Raw genomic sequence first — 26,844 nt, 5'->3', positions numbered from 1 at the left:
CTTCTTTCTTCCTTCCTTCCTTCTTTCCCTCCCTCCCTTTTTTTCTCTTCCTTTCCTCCCTTCCTTCCACCGTCCCTCCCTCTTCTTCCCTCCCTTCCTCCCGCTCTCTTCCTTTCCTTCTTTATTCCCTTCCTCCTCCCTCCCTCTTCTTCCCTCCCTTTCTCTTCCTTTCCTTCCTTCTTTCTTCCTTCCTTCTTTCCCTCCTTCCCTTTCTCTTCTCTTCCTTTCCTCCCTTTCTTCCACCGTCCCTCCCTCTTCTTCCCTCCCTTCCTCTTCCCTTCCTTTCCTCCTTCATTCCACTCCCTCCCTCCCTTTTTTTCTCTTCCTTTCCTCCCTTTCTTCCACCGTCCCTCCCTCTTCTTCCCTCCCTTCCTCTTCCCTTCCTTTCCTCCTTCATTCCACTCCCTTCCTCCCTTTTTTTCTCTTCCTTTCCTCCCTTTCTTCCACCGTCCCTCCCTCTTCTTCCCTCCCTTCCTCCCGCTCTCTTCCTTTCCTTCTTTATTCCTCCTCCCTCCCTCCCTCTTCTTCCCTCCCTTCCTCCCGCTCTCTTCCTTTCCTTCTTTATTCCCTTCCTCCTCCCTCCCTCTTCTTCCCTCCCTTTCTCTTCTCTTCCTTTCCTTTCCCCTGTCCAGGAAAAATATCTCTGGTTTAAGTTCAGCACTGTGTTTTGTGTGTGTGTGTGTGTGAACTCCTCCCTTTCTACCTCCCCATTCCCCTTTTGCAGAAACCTTCCTCTTCCACCGCGGACAAGTCCTTTGCTGTGGGCGTCATTGCAGAGACGATCCAGGGCCTGGGAGGAGCCTCCAGTTCCTTCGTACCCCACCTGCTGCCTTTGCTGATGGGGGCAGCCCGCGATGAGGACCAGGAAGTGCGTAGCAACGCCGTCTTCGGGCTGGGTGTCCTGGCCGAGCACGGCAGGGAAGCCATCTACGAGTATCCTTGGTCCCCATCCGGGCAGAGTGGCTGGAATCATCCATGGGAATCAGGGATGGTTTCACTCATCCTCCCTACCGGTTTGCAAATGTCAGGGCACACGGACCTCCACAAATGCACACAGGCAGATTTATTTACTTATTTATTTATTTTATTTATTAGATTTGTATGCCGCCCCTCTCCGAAGACTCGGGGCGGCTAACAACAATAAAAAAGACAATATAAACAAATCTAATATTAAAAACAATCTTAAAAAAACCAATTTAAAGAACCACTCATACATACAAGCATACCATGTATAAATTCTATGAGCCTAGGGGGAAGGGAAATTTCAATTCCCCCATGCCTGACGACAGAGGTGGGTTTTAAGGAGCTTGCGAAAGGCAAGGAGGGTGGGGGCAACTCTGATATCTGGGCGGAGCTGGTTCCAGAGGGTCGGGGCCGCCACAGAGAAGGCTCTCCTCCTGGGTCTCGCCAAATGACATTGTTTAGTCGACGGGACCCGGAGAAGGCCAACTCTGTGGGACCTAACCGGTCGCTGGGATTCGTGCGGCAGAAGGTGGTCCCGGAGATTGCTCCCACTGCTGCTACCGATGTGCTGCGTGCGCAGCTTCGAGTGTCTTGCGGGCGTGTGTGGGTGTCCCAGCGTCTTTTGGCTTCTGCACATGTGCAAGAACAGAAACTCATGAGGGGGTGCGCGCAAGAGAGAGCTTTTGGCAGGTTTTTTTGCTTCCGCGCATACACTCTTTCACATGCACGTCCCCCACGCAAGATTTTGCTGCCTGCGCAGAAGCAAAAACACTGGGACACGCCCACGCGCCTACAAGACCCTCGAAGCTGTGCATATAGCTCAATTTTTGCTAGCGGTGCAGTATTCTTTTCTTTTTTTAAAAAAGTTTTTATTTACAAATATACAAAACATAAAAGACAATCCTAACAGTTGACGTTGGAATCTATTACATTACAATATGTCTGAATATATAAATTATAGCATTCAATAAACATATAGACTTACAAAAAAGAAAGAGAAAGAAAATAAAAAGAAAAGATATAGAGATAGTAGAGAAAAAAGGAAGAGAAGAAAAAAAAGAGGTGAAGCAATGAAGAGGAGAGAAAAAGAGAGAAGGGTGGGCGAGTGTACAGTGGAGTTGTGTTGAGAATGTGAACTAATTTTAACTTTGTTAGCTCATGACCTTAGATCAAGATTAGTCATATAGATAGGGATAAGCCAGCGTTGAATTAATCACGGTATAGAGATTTGGCACTAAAAGTAAAATTTTATCTTTATACATCCAATATCTCTTGCAGCAATTGGAAAAGAAAAGAAGGGGGTTTATACTAGATTTGTGTCTAATCTAATATATACAGATCATTCCATTGTTTAAGCAAATTGTTCTCTTTTTTTTAACCACGTATAAAAGGGATCCCAACATTTGTTGAATGAAGACTCGGTTTCATTTCTAACTGCCATGGCGGTGCAGTATTCTTTACTGTTCCGAAAGGCGAGGCTTCCATGCAGTCACCCGGCCTCAAAAACGGGCGCAATTAGGATAGCGCAGAACCCGGGGCAGGTGGGCAGGGCCATCCGTGAATTCTGCTAACGGTTCAGGCAAACCAGACTGAACCGGTTAACTATCCCCTGTGATGTGAATGGCTTGGGAGGACCAGAAAAAAGATCCGGCGTACACACACACGCAACACAACACAACATACACCATTATTTTCCCCCTTAACCTCTTTTGACCTGGCCAGACACTATCCCAAAATTCTGGGCCTTTTATCCAACCTCATTTCTCAAGAACGTAACAACCGTGTAACCGACAACGTGTGCGGAGCCGTTTCGAGGATGATAATGACCAATCCTGGAGGAATGCCCGTGGGACAGGTAAGACACGATTTTTTTGCATCTGTGAGCGCAGAACGGGGGTGGGATACAATTTTTTTTTTTTTTGCTGTTGCTGCTGGTTCAATGGGCATGGCTTGGGGGGCTTGGCAGCGGAAGGATACTGCAAAATCCCCATTTTATTCTCAGCTGGCAGAGAATAGATGAGGGTGGAGGCCAGTCAGAGGTGGTATATAGCAGTTCGCTGAACTATTCAAAATTCCCACTACTGGTCCTCGGAGCAGACACTCAGATGGCTTTGGTGCCTAAGGTGGAACTAGAAATCCCAGGTTCCTGGCGGTTGACCCAAAGACACCTAGCCAGCTTTCATGCCTGTCAGGACTAGAACTCTCTGTCTCCTGGTAAACGGATACCTTAAGCACTAAGGTAAACGGATACCTTAAGCACTATGCAGTACTCTTTATTTAAACCAAGAAATACTAAACATTTCTGGGGAATGCTGGGCGTTGAAGTCCACAAGTCTTAAAGTTGCCAAGATTGGAGAAGCCCACGTGAAAATGTAGGGTTTCGCGAGTTTTGTTTTTTTGTTTTCCTTGATAAGAAGCCAAACCGTAATAGGATCCTTAAGGGATCATGAACCTCTTCCCTCTTGAATTGGTGACTTTGTCTTCTCAACCCTCTTCTCAACAGGTTTTCCCTGTACTGCTTCGCGCCCTCCCACTGAGAGAAGACTTCGAGGAATACAAAACTGTCTACCGTTTTATCACTTTTATCTATGAAAATGACCCATCACAGGTGGGTCTCTGTTCAACCAGGAAGGGGTGGTTTGGTGGCTCTCCAGCGATCAGTGGAGCTCACAGCAGACTCAGCAGACATTGAGGAGGTCGGGGAGGAACATGGGCCAGCCATGGAGTCTGTTGGAAGGCTCTACGTCCGAGGCAGAGATGGAGCCGGGGCTGTCTTGACTGTTATCAGCTGCCTCTGGAGTCAGACATCAGTGAGGCAGACGAATGGCTGGAGCTCGTTCCCAGTCTACGCATCCGCAGAGTTGCCAGATGAAGGGAACAGCTGAAGGACAAGGGTCAATTTTGGAATAAGGCCAAAGGTGGATGTGAACAGTCCGTCCCATAGGGATTAAAAGAGGAGCAAAAGGAGAGGGGTATTTGCAGGAGACAATTAGTTCATGGGGCGAAGGGGTTTTACCAGGACGTGGAGTCAGTTTTGTGCTTTTGGTGAAGTCTAGGTCAAAACGAGGTAGCCCCAATAGTGGGCTGCTATATGAATGGTCCAGTATGCCGTCCCAGTTGGAAAAATGGAGATGTGGGATTGGGCAGCATAGAGGTTGAATCAAATAAATGAATAAATAAACAGAACAGAACAGAAATCAATAGAACAGGACTCTAAAATAGAACAGAATAGAATAGAAAATAGAATAGAATAGATAACAGAATAGGGATAATATTTGGGGTATTTGGCCTTATCCTTTCTGCCAAGGAACCTCTGAGGACTAGGGAAAGTCAATTCTTAGTCTACTAGTCCTCTACTTATGACCACAATTGAGCCCAGACTTTGTGTCGCTCCCTGAAATATCAGTTAATTTAATTTGACAACCTTGTTAGGTAAATCCCTGCAGTGGTTTTAAGCTAGCCACACGGCCATTAAACAAACCTGGCTTCCGTGTTGAACTTTGCTTGTCAGAAGGTCGCAAAAGGGGATTGTGTGACCCCCAGGACTCTGCAACAATTATCAATCTGTATAGTCTGGAGGACAGAAGGAAAAGGGGGGACATGATCGAAACATTTAAATATGTCAAAGGGTTAAATAAGGTCCAGGAGGGAAGTGTTTTTAATAGGAAAGTGAACACAAGAACAAGGGGACACAATCTGAAGTTAGTTGGGAGAAAGATCAAAAGCAACATGAGAAAATATTATTTTACTGAAAGAGTAGTAGATCCTTGGAACAAACTTCCAGCAGACGTGGTAGATAAATCCACAGTAACTGAATGTAAACATGCCTGGGATAAACATATATCCATCCTAAGATAAAACACAGAAAATAGTATAAGGGCAGACTAGATGGACCAGGAGGTCTTTTTCTGCCGTCAGACTTCTATGTTTCTATAAATACAATTCGGTTGCCAAGCGTCTGAATTTGGATCAAGGGACCACGGGATGATCATTAAGGGTGAGAAACAGCCATTACGTCACTTGGAACGGCTGCTAAACAAATGCAGGCAGTCCTTGACTTACAACAGTTTGTTTAGTGACCGTTCAAAGCTACAATGGCAATACAGTGATACCTTGTCTTACAAACTTAATTGGTTCCGGTACGAGGTTCTTAAGGTGAAAAGTTTGTAAGACGAAACAATGTTTCCCATAGGAATCAATGGAAAAGCGATTAATGCGTGCAAGCCCAAAATTCACCCCTTTTGCCAGCCGAAGCACACGTTTTTGCGCTGTTGGGATTCCCCTGAGGCTCCCCTCCATGGGAAACCCCACCTCTGGACTTCTGTGTTTTTACGATGCTGCAGGGGAATCCCAGCATCGCAAAAACGGGTGCTTTGCTGGCAAAGGAAGTCCGGAGGTGGGGTTTCCCATGGTGTGGAGCCTCAGGGGAATCCCAGCAGTACAAAAATGGGTGCTTCGCTGGCAACGGAAGTACGGAGGCGGGGCATCCCAGCGGCGGCGGTGGGTTTGTAAGGTGAAAATAGTTTGTAAGAAGAGGCAAAAAAATCTTAAACCTCGGGCTTGTATCTCGAAAAGTTTGTATGACGAGGCGTTTGTAAGACGAGGTATGACTGTATACATTCTGGGCTCCTTTGTGGTCGTAACTCGAGGACTTCCTGGAGTCTTGAGTGGAAGGACTCTCTTTAATGCAGTTTTCTGGTTTCTTTGTTTTCCTCCCCGGAAAGGTATTGCAACAGATTCCGGAGATCGTGAGAAGCAGTGGCCCTGTCCTGGCTTGCGAAAATCTTCCCACAGGTGAGTATTACGACTACAAATTGAACCCCACACATGTTGGTGCTAAGCGAAACATTAAGTTATGAACTAGAGGCCCAGATGAACTACATCCCAGGGTACTGAAAGAGCTAGCAGAAGTAATAGCGGAACCACTTGCAGTGGTCTTTGAAAATTCGTGGACAACAGGAGAAGTCCCTGTCGAGTGGAGAAGGGCAAATATTGTCCCTATCTTCAAGAAAGTTAAAAAGGTGGAACCAGGAAACTACAGGCCTGTAAGTCTGACTTCAATACCAGGAAAGCTCCTTGAACAAGTTATAAAGCAGCATGTGGGCCACCATTGGACGGGAATGCAGTAATATAGAATAGAATAGAATAGAATTTTTTATTGGCGAATGCTGGCTAGGGAATTCTGGGAGTTGAAGTCCAGATATCTTCAAGTGGCCAAGGTTGGGAAACACTGCTCCAGACTACACAGATGGAGTTCATGAAGTCTTTCCAGATAAGTGGTAACTTCCTTTCTTTTGGTCTCCGCAGAAGCCAGGAAGCTCTTGCTTACGTTGCTGGGCAGCCTCTCGGCCCGCTGCCCCACCGAGTTTCGCAAAGCCATCCTGGCGAACCCTCCAGAAGTCGGCACTTTGATCCACGCGGCCATCGGCCCCGTTTAAAACGGGCAGGAAGGGGGCTCTCTCATTCAGACTTCTGTGGACTTTCGAAGCCAGCTGTTTGGGCAAAGCACCAAGTGGTGGGAGGGTTTGGGGGTCCTTGTTGCAAACTTCAGTCTTCATCCCCTGTAAAGACCCTAATTTAGGCACCACTCCCTCTCGAAAACACAAAATCCGGCGCCCAACACACAGCAACTGGGGGGCGGCTGTTTGTTCATTTGTGTCGCTCGGGTTCCATATTGTTCATATTTTTTCAGAGTTTAATTCTTTCCTCCCCCTGTCATCCCCCCCACCCCCAAAGGCATTTTCAATACTTTGGGATGTCGAGCAGCTGAAAATATGAAAATACCCCGAGGTCTTTTGCAATGTTTGCTCCAATGCTGCTTAAATGGGATTCGAAACATTTGGATTTTCTCACGAGAAAAACTTTTTAAAAACTTTTTTCTTCTTCTTTTTAATCCCATTGCCGGCTACCTGAAGAACAGATCAGCCACGCAGGGAGGTGTTCAATGAGATTTTTTAATATCTAATTAGATCTTCTTAAAAATATCTCATTAGATTTTTTTTTTTTAACCTGCAAGGGAATTCTCTTTTTCAAAACACCTGAGCCTTCAAATGGGCGCTTTTAGCCAAATTGCAGATGGCAGGGGGTGTCTTGTTTGCTGTTTCAGGGAGACAAAAGAAACCCCAACAGATTTGCCAAGTTTTTCAACACAATTTGCAATCTCGGGGTCATTTTCTGAAGCCAAATGAGCGATCCCCGTGGAGATCCCGGTTTCATGCCAACATTAACCAGCATATATATTTGCCAGTTTGCAAAAAAAAGGGGGGGGGGATTTTGCCGATGTTTGGCATCGCTCTGGGGAAGCTTTCCTGGAGCGTCACACCTAGTTATTCCGCAAGGGTTTTGTGTGCACCAAGTTCACCAGTTCTTCAAGGAGCGGTTGTTGTTCTTTTTTGATCCATGTGGTTTTTGTACGTCGTTTCCGCTCCCCCCCCAAGCAACGGTTCTCACAAATCAACTCTTCCTTGGTGATTTAGATTTTCAGATATTTAACTTTCTGGTTTGGCCTATTTTTTCTTGGAATGGAAGAATAGAAGTGTACTTGTATGCGGTACCTTGTAATAAAAATGGAAATATTTTGTTTCGCTTAAGGAGGCCTCTTGTAAACTTTTCTGCGCATTGCAAAGAGGGTTAATTACTCCAAAAGACATAGTACGGGATTTATGAAGATCTCTAGCCTAAGTAATTTCCTTTTTTCCCCTCCTTCTTGCCAGATTTAATAAATCAAGGGAAAGGCAGCAATTTTGCATAGGTAAGAGAAAGGGAGGATGGAATGATGTATGAGAAAAATCTACAAAGGAATCTACAACAGACCATGGGCTTATACAGATTTATATTTACAGCAGCCCCCCCTCCCCGTCTGGAATCTCCTAGTCTTCTAAGAAAAGCGGAGAAGCTGAGAAGCCCCCCCCCCCTCCCGGGCTGTTTTAAAAGGTGACAGCCGGGCGGCGAGGCTTCTCAGCGGCCTCCCGAACCCAAACTTTTGCCGATACACAAATACATAGGAAGAAAAATAGACATGGGGTAATATATATGAGCCCATTTTTGTGAAAAACGGGGTGCCCAGAGAGTTCGGGAGGCTTGCAGAGTTCTCCTGGGGGACAAAACCTTTTTTTTTAAATTACTTACTTCTTTGAAATCTTGGTGCACCTTATACATTGGTTCATCTTATAATCCAAAAGAATTATGGTATATAATGACCCTTTAAAGTTATAAACACAGTGAAGAACAGTGCTTTATGGCTGTTTTTCACATGTATATCCTATGGGTACTTGACCAAAATTTAGACCCCTGACCACAGACTCACATTCATGATGATTGCAATGTCCTGAGGTCAACTTTCTTGCAACCTTCTGACAATCGTGGTCAATGGGGAGGCCAGATTCACTTAAAACAGCCCTGCGACTAACTTTTTAAAAAAAAATACAGCCATTCACTTAACAAAGCTGGCAAGCAATGGGGCAAAGCTCACTTAATTAACATCTCGCTTAGCAACAGACATTTTGGCCTCGGTTGTGGTGATATGTCGAAGACCATCTCTACTGAAAAATAAAGAACTGGCCTTGCAATGCCTGTGAATTTGCAGAAAGCATTGTTTTTTTAAATTCATAGCACAGGAACAATCATGGTTCATCTTTAACGAGTCAAAAGGTTCTGTGGTTTTTGGTTTTTTAAAAAAACAATTGCAGGGCAATGAGAAGAATTGTACGGGGTTATTTCCATCTAACGGCTGTTCCACAGCTGCAAAGGCCACAGCATTCAAGCAAGCAATAACCCAACAGAAGGAAGGGAAAATGAAATGAATAATTGTTTTTTAAAAAAACGGCTGTTGGCAAGTTTAAAACATTGCAGCCCGAAGCTTCAGAGAAAAACAAAAAAAAATAGGCGATTGGAATTTTCTGTGGAAGTTGTTTTGCTTCTTGTCCAAGAAGCTTCTTCAGTTCTTCTTGAAATGGGGGAGAAAGGAAGGATTTATATTCCTTACAGGCAATTGGTCAGTTGCACCCTTTAAGTGAGTTGCTGAGGCCGCTTGGAGCTTTATCTGTCCCCCTCAAGAGTCACCAGAATATCTCAGGGACCGCCTTCTGCCGCACGAATCCCAGCGACCAGTTAGGTCCCACAGAGTTGGTCTCCTCTGGGTCCCGTCAACTAAACAATGTCGTTTGGCGGGACCCAGGGGAAGAGCCTTCTCTGTGGCGGCCCCGACCCTTTGGAACCAACTCCCCCCGGATATCAGAGTTGCCCCCACCCTCCTAGCCTTTCGTAAGCTCCTTAAAACCCACCTCTGTCATCAGGCATGGGGGAATTGACATATTCCCTCCCCCTAGGCTTATAAAATTTATGCATGGTACGCTAGTATGTATGATTGGTTTTAATTTGTGGTGTTTTTTAAATTAACTTAAATGTTAGATTTGTTTTAAATTGTATTGTTATTGTTGTGAGCCGCCCCGAGTCTGCGGAGAGGGGCGGCATACAAATCTGATTAAACTAAACTAAACTAAACACCTGGATAGTGCAAATGGGTGGGGATATATTTCAAAACTGCCCAAAGGACTGTGTCACGAACAGGAGATGTGGGTGTCATATCCCCCCCCCCTCTGTTGAGTGAGGGCTCTTCAGTCTTAAAACAGATAGGCTCTCTGACCCACTCTTTCAAACTCCGCTCTCAACAGATGCCGTCTGTCCTGTGTTACAACACAATCCTTTCAGAAGTTCCAACTAAGTTCCTCACCCATATGGAGAATAAGTTCATTGCCACTTTGAATGCCTGCTCTGTTGCAGCCTGTTGGCCACTGGCCACTCCTGCAGCCAAATGAGATGAGGAAAAGGACGGGATTACCTCCGAGACCGCCTTCTGCCGCACGAATCCCAGCGTCCGGTCAGGTCCCACAGAGTTGGTCTCCTCAGGATCCCATCAGCCAGGCAATGTCGGCTGGCGGGACCTAGGGGAAGAGCCTTCTCTGTGGAGGGCCCGGCCCTCTGGAATCAGCTCCCCCCAGAGATTCGCACTGCTCCCACCCTCCTGGCCTTCCAAAAAAGTTTAAAAATTCATCTTTGTCGCCAGGCCTGGGGTCATTAGATCTTTCCCCCTGACCAATGAGTTCTGTTTAGTGTGTTTTATGGAATGAATGATTATGAATGTTTTTAAAAAAAAAAAAATATTTTATTAAATATTTACATTAAAAAAAGAAAGAAAACGAAGAAAAAACAAAACAACAATACAACATTTGGTATATACATATAACATACAACAAAAATAAAGCATCATGCTTTATACATGGATTATTTAATATCATAGCTTACGTATTTACACCTGCTAAATGGCAGTATAATTGGTTTGCAGCTCATTCATTTATAATAATATTTTCCCTTTATTGGTTATTACACATACATACATCTTGTTAATTTTTCTGTTAATATATCCATTTTTATGTTTCATTTTCTCAATGGTATAATAGTGTCTTATGGTAGTAATATTTCCTCTTAATATCAATTTGATTTTTCTCTCTAAATTTTATCGTTATTCACATTTTTCTTTTATTTTATTTTTCGCAATTCAGACATACCACCTGATATACCACTCCTAAATTATTTTAGGATTTTTAGGGTTTTTAATTATATTATTTATTATTTTATTTATTATTTAGATTTGTATGCCGCCCCTCTTCGCCTTCTGCCGCATGAATCCCCAGTGGCCGATTAGGTCCCATAGAGTTGGCCTTCTCCAGGTCCCATTGACTAAACAATGTCGTCTGGCAGGACCCAGGGGAAGAGCCTTCTCTGTGGCAGCCCTGGCCCTCTGAAATCAACTCCCCCCAGAGATTCGAACTGCCCCCACCCTCCTCGCCTTCCAAAAGACCCTGAAGACCTATCTATGTCACCAGGCATGGGGCAATTAATGTATCCCCTTCTCTGACCATTAAGAGTTATGTCTGGTTGTGATTGTATAGTATTGATTGTGGGGGGTTTTAAGATAGCGGGGTTTTAGTCATAGTTTTAACTATTAGATTTGTATTGTACTGTTTTATTGCTGTTGTGAGCCGCCCCGAGTCTTCAAAGGGGGGCGGCATACAAGTCTAATAAATTATTTTATTATTAATTATACATACATACATACATACATACATACATACATACATACATACATACATACATACATACATACATACCAGCGGTGGGTTGTTCCCGGTTTGGCCTATGAACTGGTAGCAGTGGGACAAACTGGTAGCAACCGGATTTAGAACCCATTACTGATACATTACAGACATAAATACATACATATGTACGTACATAGATGCACACATATAACCTCATGTATATATCCACCTGTATGACACAGAGAAACAAAGCAGTCTAGTTTGGATGCATACAAGTACATTTGCACGCTGATTCAAGGGAGGGCACAGATAAATATCCAAGTGGCCTCAATGACTCTCAGAGAGAGTACTAACAACCAGGAGATTGCAAAAAAGTATAAATCCTTCTGTTCTCTGCCATTCAGTCACAACGGAAAAAGCTTCTTGGATGAGGAGCGAAATGTCTTCAAATGACAGAAAGAAAGAAAGGAGGGAGGGATGAAGGGAGGGAGGGAGGGTGGTAGGTAGGAAAGAAAGAAGGAAGGAAGGAAAGAAAGAAGGAAGGAAGGAAAGAAAGCAAGCAAAAAAGAAGGAAGGAAGGAAGGAAAGAAAGAAGGAAAGAAAGAAGGAAGGAAGGAAAGAAAGCAAAAAGGAAGGAAGGAAGGAAGGAAAGAAAGCAAAAAGGAAGGAAGGAGGGAGGGAGGGTGGTAGGAAGGAAAGAAAGGAAGGAAAGAAAGAAAGGAGGGAGGGTGGTAGGAAGGAAAGAAAGAAGGAAAGAAAGAAAAAAGAAAGAAAAAAAGAAGGGAGGAAGGAAGGAAGGAAAGAAAAAAGAGAAAGAAAAAAGGAGAAATGAAGGAAAGAAAGAAGGAAAGAAAGACAGGAGGGAGGGAGGGTGGTAGGAAAGAAAGAAAGAAAAAAGAAAGAAAAAAAGAAGGAAGGAAAGAAAGAAAGTCCAGAGGAGCTGTTTAAATTTTAATAAAAACCACCTTTGGCACAACCAATCTCCTCAGGTCTTCTTACAATGCCTTGAAAGCTGCACTCAAAACAGGCAGTTTGAGGAAATTTTCACACTTCTGTTCATAACTTCTGGCCAGTTTCAATTTTAAGGGGAAGCCGAGGGCGGCCAAACCTCTGCAGAATCAGGGTGAGAATCACCACATCCTCCCACAACTAAAAGTGGCTGTCGGGATTTGCACTTGTGGGTTTACAGTCATCCCCGAAGGGAAGGCGAGGTTGCTTCGTGGTTAAGCGAGGCAAATGTCCGCCTGAGGGTAAAAGACTTTCTACCCCAAACTGAAGTCCTGAGTTTCAGCCTCACCTGTCTTCGGAGGCTGGAGGGAGGGAGGGATCCATACCAGATGGCTTGTTTCAGGAGTTGGCATCTCCAAGAGGTGTCGGGCCTGAGAAAAGAAGAAGGTGGTATAGGGTTCTCTTCCCAAGCAGGGGGGTGGACTACAAGACCTCCAATCTCCCTTCCAACTCTCCTATTCTATTCCATTCCCTTCCTTTCCTTTTCCCTTTCTCTTTTCTTTTCTTTCCTTATTCTGTTCTAAACTATACTATACTATTATTATTATTTATTATGCTGCCCCTCTCTGAGGACTCGGAGCGGCTCACAATATAACAAATCCAATACATTAAAACAACATCTAAAACCCATAACATTAAAACTATGCTATGCTATGCTATACTAATTTTATTTTATTTTATTTTCTATTCTTTTCTTTTCCTTTCTTTTCTCTTTTCTTTTCTTTCCTTATTCTGTTCTGTTCTGTACTATACGTACAGAAGAGAATAAGTTAAGATGAAGAAATGCGTTTGGATTATTAATTATTATTTATTATTATTATTATTATTATTATTATTATTATTATTATTATTATTATTAGATTTGTATGCCGCCCCTTTCCTTAGACTAATACTACAGGTTGAAATTGAAATAGAGAGGTGATAATGGAATTGATTATGTATTAAAAAAACCTGGACAACACTTTGCAGAAACTGTGTATTGCTTGTTGAAATTTATTTTTTTTTTAAAAAGGGAAAAAATAAACAAAAAAACCATCCATTCTGCCTTCCTCAGCAATGTTGTTTTTGCTCATTTAGCACCAATAGCCAGAACAAAATCATTAAATGTTTTATTTATGATGAGGGTTTTGTTTTTTTAGTTAATTCCTACAAATAAGTTGCTTTCTTTTGCAACTCGATTGCTCATTTCCCCAGTGCTTGCACTGAGCAATGCCTCAGGAATGTTTCATCCAAGGCCATCTTTAAATAGTTTTTTTTATCTTTGGGTGAATTTTGCAAAGATCAAAGAGAAAATAATTAGGGAGGATAGGTTGCATAGCAACCCTGGGAGTACAAGCTGACCTCTTACCACGGCCACCTAGCATACCCCCACCTGCCTGGGACTTTGATCTATGAATAGCAGGCTGATATCATCTCGCCACCTTATTCCAGTAATTGGGCTCGCTTTGTTTCAGTGTTGTTAATCATGATATTTTTCAGGGACTGATGCCAAAAGGCTGGGGATCGCCTGGTGGTGTTAGCTCAATTAATCACGCACCAAGGGGGAAATAAATCAATTTAATTCTGCAGAATAAGTCTCTTGGGGTTTATTCCTAGAGCAAGTGTATCCACAAGCAAAAGTTTCCAGCATTTCTACACCTGTGGTTGAAAGCAAATGCATTTGATCTCAGATGCATAATATAAGAAATTGTCCCCTATCCTTTAGATCTGAGATTATCTATCTATCTATCTATCTATCTATCTATCTATCTATCTATCTATCTATCTATCAATCATCTATCGATCGATCTATCTATCTATCTATCTATCTATCTATCTATCTATCTATCTATCTATCAATCATCTATCTATCTATCTATCTATCGATCGATCGATCGATCGATCTATCTATCTAATCTTCATGGCATCGGACCAAAATATCTCTGGGACCGCCTTCTGCTGCACGAATCCCAGCGACTGGTTAGGTCCCAGAGTTGGCCTTCTCCGGGTCCCGTCGACTAAGCAATGTCGTTTGGTGGAACCCAGGAGAAGAGCCTTCTCTGTGGCGGCCCCGACCCTCTGGAACCAGCTCCCCCCAGATATCAGAGTTGCCCCCACCCTCCTTGCCTTTCGCAAGCTCCTTAAAACCCACCTCTGTCGTCAGGCATGGGGGAATTGAAATTTCTCTCCCCCCTAGGCTTATAGAATTTATACATGGTATGCTTGTATGTATGAGTGGTTCTTTAAATTGGGGTTCTTTAGATTGTTTTTAATATTAGATTTGTTTACATTGTCTTTTTATATTGTTGCTAGCCGCCCCGAGTCTTCGGAGAGGGGCGGCATACAAATCTAATAAATAAGTAAATAAATAAATAATCTATCCATCCATCCATCCATCCATCCATCCATCCATCCATCCATTTATCAATCCATTCATATCTATCTAAAACCTGGTGTTTCCGGCAAGCCTGATGCATGGCTTTTTGGGTTATTTATATTTTTTAATGCTAATTGCTATTTTTATTGTTGTTGCGTTTTATATTGTTTTGATTTGTTGTAATTATTGTGAACTGCCCAGCATCCTCTGGAGTTGGTCGGCATATATCACTAAACAAATAAACAAACATTTCTTCACAGAAATTGAACGATTTTACCAGCTAATTTGGGGAAGCCATTAAAACATTTGAAAACAAACAACATTGCTCACTAATTAACAAGAAATCTTGCACCAATTTATTTTTTAACTGGAAAAATGATATGTGTGCGCTGCTTCCTGAAACGTTAAGTCTTAAGTTTTAAAATAAGGTTTTTGGGGGGTTTCCACGTTTGGTGACAAATGATACTCAGCAAAAAAACAGAAAAATAATGTAAGAAAAAAATATATGAGTTCCCACATGACTAATTACTAACATGTTATGAAGACTATCAATGTTCTTAAACTGTTGCGTTCCTAAAAACATTTTAAACAAAAGCAGAGCAGTGAAACAATAAAAAGACCCCACACAAAATATTGACTGAAAGGATTTGGAGAGAGAGAGAGAGACAGACAGAAAAAAATGAAATTATTATTAGGGTCCTGAGTAAATCCAAACTGCTTACTGGGGTTTGATGTATCAATGATGTAATGCTATCAAAATAAGACATTTTATTTTGTTAAAACATCAGCTCCAGCACGTATGTATGTGCTGACCAGCTGATTTTCAGCCTTCTAGAACAGTCTTTCCCAACCGTGGCAACTTGAAGAGATCTGGACTTCAACTCCCAGAATTCCACAGCCAGCATCCGCTGGCTGGGGAATTCTGGGAGTTGAAGTCCAGATCTCTTCAAGATGCCAGGGTTGGGAAACACTGTTCTAGAACATGGGGGGAACCATTTATGCCCTCCTCAGGCTTCAGGGGGCTTTCCTGAACCCAAGAACAGGTGAAGAACAGCCCAACAGGCCTACCTGCCATTTCTGAACTTCCAGGAGGCTCGTTGGGCCTATTTTTCTCCATTCAGAGAGTTCGGAGGCTTCAGTGAGACCTGCGCACATGTGTGGGGGGGGGGGCAATGCGTGTGTGTGTGTGTGTGTGTGTGTGTGTGTGTGCATGCATACACGAAGAGGGTATTACATTATTATTTATTATTATTATTTATTTGATTTCTCTGCCGCCCTTCTCCCGAGACTCAGGGCGGCCTACAACAAGATAAATACAAAATATGTGAGAAATATATCATTGAAATTACTAAAAAAACATCAACTTTAAATCATATAAAAATTTGACAAGAGTTATAAAACCCCAATTCATTAAAAAAAACTAATTATCCATGTTTCATACTAGTATAAATTATCAATTCAATCATAGGCCGGGGTAGCTGTTAAAATTCAATGGTCCCAAGCCTGTCGGCAGAGGTGCATTTTTAAGGCTTTACGAAAGGCTGGGAATTTGGGGGCAATATGATTCTTCGGGGGGGAGTTGATTCCAGAAGGCAGGGGCCACCACAGAGAAGGCTCTTTCCCTAGGCCCTGCCAGGCGGCATTGTCTGCCTGACGGGACTAGAAGGTCAACCCTGTGAGATCTGACCGGCTGCTGGGATACATGAGGCAAAAGGTGGTCCCATAATTAATCTGGTCCAATGCCATCTAGGGTTTTATAGGTCATAACCAACACTTTGAATTGTGTTTGGAGACCAATCAGCAGCCAATGCTGCTCAGAGAATGCTGGAGAGACATAGATGTGGACACACACATGCATGCGCCCATTTGGCACCCAAGCAAAAAATGGTTCACCATCACAGGCGTAAGGTCTCCTGCAGTGCTGGTATTCAGCTGGTTCGTTTGGCCGAACCGTAGTGGCGACTACAGGTGGGCAGGCCCGTCCCCGCCCACTTGCCTGGATGTAATGCTATTTAGAAACATAGAAACATAGAAGACTGACGGCAGAAAAAGACCTCAGAGTCCATCTAGTCTGCGCTTATACTATTTCCTGTATTTTATCTTAAGATGGATATATGTTTATCCCAGGCATGTTTAAATTTAGTTACTGTGGATTTACCAACCACGTCTGCTGGAAGTTTGTTCCAAGCATCTACTACTCTTTCAGTGAAATAATATTTTCTCACGTTGCTTTTGATCTTTCCCCAACTAACTTCAGATTGTGTCCCCTTGTTCTTGTGTTCACTTTCCTATTAAAAACACTTCCCTCCTGAACCTTATTTAACTCTTTAACATATTTAAATGTTTCGATCATGTCCCCCCTTTTCCTTCTGTCCTCCAGACTATACAGATTGAGTTCATTAAGTCTTTCCTGATACGTTTTATGCTTAAGACCTTCCACCATTCTTGTAGCCCGCCTTTGGACCCGTTCAATTTTGTCAATATCTTTTTATAGGTGAGGTCTCCAGAACTGGACACAGAATTCCAAATGGGGTCTCACCAGCGCTCCATACAGCGGGATCACAATCTCCGTCTTCCTGCTTGTTATACCTCTAGCTATGCAGCCAAGCATCCTACTTGCTTTTCCTACTGCCCGACCACACTGCTCACCCATTTTTAGACTGTCAGAAATCACTACCCCTAAATCCTTCTCTTCTGAAGTTTTTGCTAACACAGAACTGCCAATGCAATACTCGGATTGAGGATTCCTTTTCCCCAAGTGCATTATTTTACATTTGGAAATATTAAACTGCAGTTTCCATTGCTTTGACCATTTATCTAGTAAAGCTAAATCATTTACCATATTAAATCATTTACCATTTATCCACATTTTCGTGGCCGGGTGCATGCGCGGAAGGGACGAGAACGAGTAAAGCGCATGTGTGGGAGGCGGGGCGCATGCTTGGAGGTGCGCTCACATTTGCGAACCGGTAGAGAAGGTAAGTGATACCCCCTGTGGTTTCCTGCTTGGGTGGGGGTTTCGGCTTGACTAGATGATCTCCAAGATCTCTTCCGACTCTGGTAATCTGAAAAACTACCTGTGAGTTCAGTCACAAAATAACCGCCGTTCGAAGAGTCATCCGTCAGAAACAAGACCATAACACGACTTTCACTAATGTTTTATTAATTCGGAAGACGTTTTCTGTACAGAGTAAAATGTCAAATTAGGTTTCTTTTTAAAGTCTGGTAAAGTGCAAATAGTATAAAGTGACATACAAGGAGGGAAGGAAGCAACAGATAATTTATGGAAGATGGCGGAGAAAAACTTTTCCCCACCACCGTATCTCAGCTAGGATAGGCAGAATTCGGCAGGCCGGCCAGCCTACGGAAGGACGTTCTCCAATCTCCAAAATGTAAACAGATGGTCCCAAAATTCTCTCTCTCTCTTTCTTTTGGTGTATTTTAGTGTTTTCCTTTGGACGGCAAACAGCACTTCCCAAACCATCATCCGAAGTTCGGTTGGAGAAGGAGGAATCGCGATGGAAGTTAACGGCTGTACTTCGAAGCCCAGCTAAATTTGGCGCCCAAACCAATTACAGTAGTACCCCTAGATACGAGCATAATTCGTTCCAGAAGGGAGCTTGTATGTCGAGGCAACTCGTATCTGGAACAAATAACTTTAGACGTTGTTTTTCCCCTCCGAGATAACCAAAAGCAAGGATTCTTTCGCCACCTAGTGGACGCTTGGCTCGTATCCCGAATTTGAGCTCGGGACTAGAACAGAAATGTCCCCCCCTTCGTGGCTCGTATCTTGAAATACTCGCATGTAGAGCAGCTCGTATCTAGAGGTACGACTGTATTCACATTTGTTGGTTTCTTCTCAGTAGAAAGCAGGAACGAAAAGATTTGCGTTCTCAGGATGTGGTTTCCGCAGATAAGATTGCCGGGGTAATCTTAGGAGCTTTACTCCAAGGAGCAGCTTTACTCCAAGGAGCTTTACTCCAAGGAGCAGCCGGAGGAACACAGCCGGGAAGCAAAAGTCTGCTCCATCTGGATGGATTGTGGGTAAAAAAAAAAAAAAAAAAAAGGTTCGTTAAACTTTTGGGAAGGCACCAAAGAAACGGTCGAAGTTATTGCATTTCACCTGGTTTGTTTCACGTCCACAACATTTTTTTATTTATTGGTGGACTTGTATCTTGCCTTTATTGTTTTTACAAATAATTTGTGGTAGTGAAATACTCATCCTATTTTCTGTACAATAACAACAACAACTCTGTGAGGTGGTCAGGCTGAAAGAGAGGGACTGACCCAAAGGCTTTCTTTCTTTTTTGACAATCTTAAAAAAATACTTTATTTGAACAATTAAAATACAAACAATCAAAATACAAAGCATCAATAAACATACTTATAGTCACACATGAGTATGGATTAAATAGTAGCAAGAAAGAAAGGAAGGAAGGAAGGAAGGAAGGAAGGAAGGAAGGAAGGAAAGAAAGAAAGAAAGAAAGAAAGAAAGAAAGAAAGAAAGAAAGGTGGGACTAGAACTCCTGGTGACCTCGTGGTTGGAATAAAGCCACCTAGCTGGCTCTCATGGCTAACGCAGGACTAGAACTCACAGCCGCCTGGTGATTGGCCCTAAGTCACCCAGACAGCTTTCCTACCTTAGGTAGGACTAGAATTCCCAGTCTCCTGGTGATTGGATCAAAGTCATGTGTTAGGAGGGACTAGAACTCCCAGTCTGCTGGCAATTGGCCCTAAGTCACCCAGACAGCTTTCCTACCTTAGGTAGAACTAGAATTCCCAGTCTCCTGGTGATTGGATCAAAATCATGTGTTAGAAGGGACTAGGACTCCCAGTCTGCTGGCATTTGGCCCTAAGTCACCCAGACAGCTTTCCTACCTTAGGTAGGACTAGAATTCCCAGTCTCCTGGTGATTGGATCAAAGTCATGTGTTAGAAGGGACTAGGACTCCCAGTCTGCTGGCAATTGGCCCTAAGTCACCCAGACAGCTTTCCTACCTTAGGTAGGACTAGAATTCCCAGTCTCCTGGTGATTGGATCAAAGTCATGTGTTAGGAGGGACTAGGACTCCCAGTCTGCTGGCAATTGGCCCTAAGTCACCCAGACAGCTTTCCTACCTTAGGTAGGACTAGAATTCCCAGTCTCCTGGTGATTGGATCAAAGTCATGTGTTAGGAGGGACTAGGACTCCCAGTCTGCTGGCAATTGGCCCTAAGTCACCCAGACAGCTTTCCTACCTTAGGTAGGACTAGAATTCCCAGTCTCCTGGTGATTGGATCAAAGTCATGTGTTAGGAGGGACTAGAACTCCCAGTCTGCTGGCAATTGGCCCTAAGTCACCCAGACAGCTTTCATGGCTAACGTGAGGCTAGAACTTAGCAGTCTTGTAGTGACTGGCTCAAGATCACTGAGTTCACTTTCATGCCAATAACAGGACTAGAACTCATCATCTCCTGGTGATTGGCTCAAAGTCACCCAGCTGGGTTTCATGCCTAAGGCGGAACTGGAACTCACCGTCCTCCGGTTTATAGATCAGCACACCGAAATCATGCACACGGCTGGCATCTCAATGATTACCCAGGATTATGGTCTCCGCGCCTTTCTAGAATGCTTGCCCAGAGACCATAATCCTGGGTAATCATGGAGATGCTACTACAGTTACCATCATCTGCTTCTCAAAAGCTAAACAGTGGCCGAAAGGCAACAAAATCGATCCACTGCCCCAAATCCAGAATGCAGAAGCGATCCAGAAAGCGCAACAACCCTGGAAGGCTTTCGCTCCCATGTTCCACAGCCACTGCCCACCCAACCAGGCATTGGTTTCGGAATTCCTGTCCATAAGTTTCCATCTGTGGACTACAGATTCTGATCTTGAGTTTGAAAATCCCCAGGTTTTCCTCCGGCCACGAACCAATCAAAACTAATATCACTCTGCTCTGACCTCACACACACAGAGCCCAATGCCAACGTGCAATAGAGGTAGTCCTCGACTTATGACCAGGACGGAGCCCAACATTTCTGCACCAGGCAAGGTAGTTGTAAAGTGAGGCGGGGGGGGGTTGCCCTGTTTTATGACTGTTTTTGCCAGCGTGGTGAAGCGGATCTCTACCGGCTAGTCACGTTAGAAAAAAATTACAGTTGTTAACAGTGAATCTGGCTTTCGCCATCGATCGGCATTGCTTGCCCCACGGTCACGAATGGATACTGTGACCGTCAGCGGCTGAGGGTCTGAATTTTGACCACGCGACCACAGGGAGCTTGGAAGCGTGTAAAAATGGCCATGTCCCTTTTTTCCCCAGTGCCGCTGAAATTTTGAACAGTCACTCAACAAATGGTCATAAGTTGAGGACCACACCTGTCTATCAGAGGTGAGATTAACATAAATGTACCTACCAGTTTGCCATGTGCGCATGCGCACGGCTTGAAAAACATGGCTAAATAGGATGGCATAGAGCCCTCCCCCTTGTGTGGGTCACTACTACCGGTTTGCCCAAACCGGTCCAAACAGGGTTAATATCAACTCTGCCTGCCGCTCCTGGTGCGCTGCGGCCTCAACTTTACATCTACGGCATGCACGCGCATCTGAAGGAGATTTTGCTTCTGTGCATGCGCAGGCAGCAAAACCTCCTGAGGAAACGAATGCACGCGAGAGATTTTGGCCATTTTTAATTTCCGCGCATGCGCAGAAGCAAAAAAATCACCAAAATCTCTCTCGCGCACCCGTATCCCCTTGCAATATTTTGCCTCCTGTGCATGCGCAGAAGCAAAATCTCGCTCAGACGCCTGCACACGCACGCCGGAGACATGAAGCTGCGCTTGCAGCTCAATTTTCGCTACTGGCGTGGCGTCCTTATCCATATCAGCAGCAACCCCGCTATATGTGTGTTTGTGTGTGTATTCGCAAACATTATTTTTGTTCAGAAAATTAAAATGCACGCTGCAATTAAAAAGAAAATACAAAATCGAAACAAAAACAATTTTTGCTTGTACAGTGATACCTTGTCTTACAAACGCCTCATCATACAAACTTTTCAAGATACAAACCCGGGGTTTAACATTTTTTTGCCTCTTCTTACAAACTATTTTCACCTTACAAACCCACTACCGCCGCTCGGATGCCCCGCCTCCGGACTTCCGTTGCCAGCGAAGCACCCGTTTTTGCGCTGCTGGGATTCCCTTAATGTTCCCTTCCATGGGAAACCCCACCTTCGGACTTCTGTGTTTTTGTGATGCTGCAGGGAAATCCCAGCAGGGGAATCCCAGCAGCATAAAAACAGGCACTTTGCTGACAATGGAAGTCCGGAGGTGGGGTTTCCCAGCAAGGAGAGTCTCAGCGAAATCGCAGCATCACAAAAACACAGAGGTGCGGAGGTGGGGTTTCGAGGACTTTGGTGTTTTTGCGATGCTGCAATTTCACTGATGCTCCCTTCACTGGGAAACCCCACCTCCAGACTTCCATTGCCAGCAAAGTGCTCGTTTTTGCAATGCTGGGATTCCCCTGTTGGGATTCCCCTGCAGCATCGCAAAACCACAGAAGTCTGGAGGTGGGGTTTCCCATGGAGGGGAGCCTCAGTGAAATCCCAGCAGCGCAAAAACACAGAGGTCCGGAGGTGGGAGGGGAGCCTCAGGGGAATCCCAGCAGCGCAAAAACGGGCACTTCAGCTGGCAAAAAGGGGTGAGTTTTGGGCTTGCACACGTTAATCGCTTTTCCATTGATTCCTATGGGAAACATTGTTTTATCTTACAAACTTTTCACCTTAAGAACCTCGTCCTGGAACCAATTAAGTTTGTAAGATGAGGTATCACTGTATTTCTATTTTGTATTTGGTAAAATAGCCCCCCCGCCCCTGCATACTCACCTGAATGACGATGGGCTTGCAATCCACACCTCCGTGTCTTTCCAGTTCATCTCCAATGTAGAGAATGACTCGGGGATCTGGAGCTGGCCCCAGGCCCTGCTGGTGTTGCTCCAAAGCTGTGAATTCGAGACAAGAAAGGATCAGCAATTTTAATCCAATGAATGACACCCATCTTCCCTAACCTGATACAGGGAGTCCTCGAGTTACCACTGCAATGAGAAGGCCCAAGTTTCCATGATTAAGACAGAGTCGGAAGGGACCTTGTAGGTCATCTAGTCCAACCCCCACCGCCCAACCACCATTTCTGACAAGTGGCAGTCCAGTAATGGTTAGGGGCAACGTTACGGTATGTGTTGTGGCCTAGAGCCACATAATTAATAATAATAATAATAATTTATTACATTTGTATGCCGCCCCTCTCCGAAGACTCGGGGCGGCTCACAACAGTAATAAAAACAGTATAACAATGGAACAAATCTAATAATAAAATATATAATGGTTGGTAATGACCTTTAAAGCCCTACATGGCATTGGGCCAGAATACATCCGGAACCGCCTTCTACCGCACGAATCCCAGCGGCCGATTAGGTCCCACAGAGTTGGCCTTCTCCGGGTCCCGTCGACCAAACAATGTCATTTATTTATTTATTACTTAGATTTGTATGCCGCCCCTCTCCGAAGACTCGGGGCGGCATACAAATTTGGCGAGCCCCAGGGGAAGAGCCTTCTCTGTGGCGGCCCCGGCCCTCTGGAACCAACTCCCCCCAGAGATTAGAACAGCCCCCACCCTCCTTGTCTTTCGCAAATTACTTAAGACCCACCTTTGTCGCCAGGCATGGGGGAGTTAAGTTATTCTTTCCCCCTAGGCTATTACAAGTTATGCATGGTATGTTTGTATGTATGTTTGGTTTTTTATAATAAGGGTTTTTTATTATTAATTGGATTGTTCATGTTGTTTTACCATTGTTGTTAGCCGCCCCCAGTCTGCGGAGAGGGGCGGCATACAAATCCAATAAATAATAATAATAATAATAATAATAATAATAATAATAATAATATTAATAATATAAAAACCTCAATAATTAAAAACCATACAGCACATACACATCAAACATGAAATATAATAAGCCTGGGGGAGATGTCTTAGTTCCCCCATGCCTGGCGATATAGGTGGGTCTTAAGTAACTTGTGAAAGACAAGGAGGGTGGGGGCCGTTCTAATCTCCGGGGGAAGTTGATTCCAGAGGGCCGGGGCCGCCACAGAGAAGGCTCTTCCCCTGGGGCCCGCCAAACGACATTGTTTGATCGACGGGACCCGGAGAAGGCCAACTCTGTGGGACCTTATCGGCCGCTGGGATTCGTGCTGTGGCCTAAAGGAGTAGCTGTTACCTCACAATTAGAAGGCTGTGAGTTCGATCCTAGGTAGAGGCAAATGTAAGGGATCTCCTGCTTGGGCAGGGGATTGGACTAGATGACCTGCAAGGTCCCTTCCCACTCTTGTTAATCTGTTACGTTTCTAATCTGGAACTAGATTGTGGCGTTTTTCAAGAGGGTTGCCAGTTCAAATGGTCAAACGGTAAGCAAACAGTTGTAAGTCAAGAACCACCTGAAGTTGCTAAATATCTTAGGAAACCTGGAGGACATATGGCAAGGCCTCATGTGACCTCAAATATGGCTGTGTGTGTGCCACCTGTCAGCTCCAGTGCTGACCAGTTGATTTTCAGCCTTACACCACAGGCTTCAACTCTTCAACTGATTTTTGACAGTCTCAAAATGGGTGAGCAGTGTGGTCGCGCAGTAGGGAAAGTAAGTAGGATGTTTGGCTGCATAGCTAGAGGTATAACAAGCAGGAAGAGGGAGATTGTGATCCCCTTATATAGAGCGCTGGTGAGACCACATTTGGAATACTGTGTTCAGGTCTGGAGACCTCACCTACAAAAAGATATTGACAAAATTGAACGGGTCCAAAGATGGGCTACAAGAAGGGTGGAAGGTCTTAAGCATAAAACGTATCAGGAAAGACTTCATGAACTCAATCTGTATAGTCTGGAGGACAGAAGGGAAAGGGGGGACATGATCGAAATATTTAAATATGTTAAAGGGTTAAATAAGGTTCAGGGGGAAAGTGTTTTTAATAGGAAAGTGAACACAAGAACAAGGGGGCACAATCTGAAGTTAGTTGGGGGAGAGATCAAAAGCAACGTGAGAAAATATTATTTGACTGAAAGAGTAGTAGATGCTTGGAACAAATTTCCAGCAGACGTGGTTGATAAATCCACAGTAACTGAATTTAAACATGGAATAAACATATATCAATTGTAAGATAAAATACAGGAAATAGTATAAGGGCAGACTAGATGGACCATGAGGTCTTTTTCTGCCATCAGTCTTCTATGTTTCTATGTTTCAAGAAAGCCTCGAGAGAGCATGTGAATGGCCAAAAAAAAAGACCCAATGGGCCTACCGGAAGTTCAGAAACAAACTTCCAATAGGCCTGCTAGGCTGTTTTTCACTCCAAACTTCAGGAGGCCTTTGTCAAGCTGGTGCAGAAATTGGTGATAAATTAACGGCTTGTCACACTATCTATAGAAGGCCTGATATTTATCAAAACTTGGGAGGGGTGATTTTCACGAGGGAACATATGTGGCCACAAAGCATCCTTTCGAGGGGTTCAAGGACATCCTAGGCCCACCCACCCTGGCCGGAAGCGGGAGGAAGGCCTGGCCACGCTGGCACAATCTGAGTTGGCAACGTGACAAGTTTGTGGGTGGGGGACAAGGGGTGTGAACTTTCAGCTGGTGGTGTGTAGGTGGCAGGATGGCTGCGGCAATAAATTGGAACTTTTCAGGTGTACTTTGGCTTGGACTCTGATTTAGCGTGGATGGTTCTTGCAGCCTGCAGAGGGTTTCAGTGAGGCCTGCACACATACACGTGGGGGGAGGGGGGGAGGCTGTGCATGCACGCATAGGGAGGGAGGGCATTGCACTATGGGTGAACGCACACGTATGTGCGCTATTGCGTGCGTAGGCCCTGTTGGCACCCGAGAAAAAAAAGTTTGCCATCACTGTCTTAGGACATGGATATGAGCTGGAAATTGTGGCTGGAAACACTTGTTAAGATGGACACTTGACAAAGGCTGAGATCCATACAGGTAGCCGCCCCGAGTCTACGGAGAGGGGTGGCATGCAAATCAAATCAAATCAAATCAATCAAATAAATAAACAAACAAAAAATAAAAAACAAATAAAAAACAAAAAACAAATTAAAATAAATAAATAATAAATAAATAAATAGTCCTCGCTTTATGACCACAATAAAGCCCATCATTCCCACTGCTAATCAAGGCCATTGTTAAGTGAGTTTGGACCCATGTTACAATGTTTGCTCAGTGACAACATCATTAAGGGTCTTGTCGGAAGATTGCAAAGGTCACGACCCCAGGGCATCATAAATCTGAACCAGTGGACTAGTGTCTAAATTTTTGTCACGTAAATTTTTTACGCTGCGGCAGTTGCAAGCGTGGAACAAAAACCACGCTCCTAAGTCCCTTTTATCAGTGCCGCTGTAACTTTGAACAGTCACTAAAAGGACTATTGTACAACAGAGATCACATGACTGGGGAATGCTGCAATGGTCGTAAGTGCGAGGAACGGTCAAAAGTTGCTCTTTTCAGTGCCGTCGTTAATTTCGAATGTTAGCTAAGTGGTTATAAGTCAAGGACTAGCTATAATCTTTATTTTTGCAAGCTTACATGCATCTGAGACGGATCGTTTTGTTCAGTTGGCCTCGTTGCCTCTCACCTGACTGAAATTCCCGGGGATTGAACAGCTGCAGGTAAGTATTATTCTCCAGTCTGACTGGGCCCTCGGGGGCCAAAAACCCCGACCACGAGACGCTGACTTTGCCCCGGCTTTGAATGAAGATCCCTTCATGGTTACTGGCCACCATGATGCCTTTTACCAAATCCTCAAGCAGACGCCGAATGATCTCCTGCTTTGGCGCGTCGGCCATTTTAACCGGGGCCGGCAAAACGAAGCGCGTCATACAATTGACCGGGCCATTCAGCGGAGCAGGTTCCGATGTAATGAGAAATTCACCTTCCGGTAAAAAATATTTGCAGTTCTGTTTGCCCGTGTAGAAGACGGACATGTGAAGAGAAAAATTCTCTGAAAAACAAACCGATATTAAATTCAATATTAATCGAATTGATTAATTCTGATTTTCCCTTCCTCTGAACCGGGTGGTTCCTTTCATCTGATCCGACTTATCACCATAATGTGGACTGGCTGGAATTTTCACCGTCTCTCATTGTGATAGTTAAGTCGAGTCATTCCACGACCAGATTTTACAAACCATTTTTTACAGGGGTCGTAAATTAAGTTGCTGCTAAGTGAATCATAGAGTCGTAAGTGTGAATCCAGTTTAACCAATGGTGGGTTTGGGTTGGGTTTTTTTTTTTTTGAAAATGCGTTTTTAAAAAGTCACAAATTACCACAATTGGGACTGCAACGCCCATCATAAGTTGCTGCGGTTGTACGTTGTGTCATCATATGACCGGACTTGAT

At 44.2% G+C, this 26,844-nt stretch overlaps 2 protein-coding genes across 5 annotated transcripts in view; one reads left to right on the top strand and one right to left on the bottom strand.

Annotated features, from left to right (window-relative positions):
* The window catches only part of IPO4 (importin 4), a 62,005-nt gene extending 54,452 nt beyond the window's left edge, over positions 1-7,553 (top strand). For both annotated transcript variants that reach the window (XM_070729646.1, XM_070729645.1), the window contains exons 26-30: positions 725-933; positions 2,686-2,818; positions 3,467-3,571; positions 5,688-5,757; positions 6,271-7,553. In XM_070729646.1, the coding sequence (XP_070585747.1) occupies positions 725-933; positions 2,686-2,818; positions 3,467-3,571; positions 5,688-5,757; positions 6,271-6,401 (648 nt within the window). In that variant the 3' untranslated portion in view covers positions 6,402-7,553. The remainder of the gene's footprint in view (positions 1-724; positions 934-2,685; positions 2,819-3,466; positions 3,572-5,687; positions 5,758-6,270) is intronic.
* A 10,014-nt stretch (positions 7,554-17,567) lies between these two features.
* IRF9 (interferon regulatory factor 9) overlaps positions 17,568-26,844 on the bottom strand; it is a 28,924-nt gene continuing 19,647 nt past the window's right edge. For 2 of the 3 annotated variants that reach the window (XM_070726851.1, XM_070726852.1), the window contains 3 exons: positions 26,080-26,445; positions 22,281-22,396; positions 17,568-18,453 (listed from right to left, as the gene is read on the bottom strand). In XM_070726851.1, coding sequence (XP_070582952.1) covers positions 18,400-18,453; positions 22,281-22,396; positions 26,080-26,445 — 536 coding nt within the window. In that variant the 3' untranslated portion in view covers positions 17,568-18,399. The remainder of the gene's footprint in view (positions 18,454-22,280; positions 22,397-26,079; positions 26,446-26,844) is intronic. The other variant, XR_011556769.1, reaches the window with a different exon arrangement.

Source organism: Erythrolamprus reginae, chromosome Z, assembly GCF_031021105.1.
Source record: "Erythrolamprus reginae isolate rEryReg1 chromosome Z, rEryReg1.hap1, whole genome shotgun sequence".
Lineage (NCBI taxonomy): Eukaryota > Metazoa > Chordata > Lepidosauria > Squamata > Dipsadidae > Erythrolamprus > Erythrolamprus reginae.
Note: the sequence above shows the minus strand (reverse complement) of the source record. Positions and strands in the feature narration are given on the sequence as shown.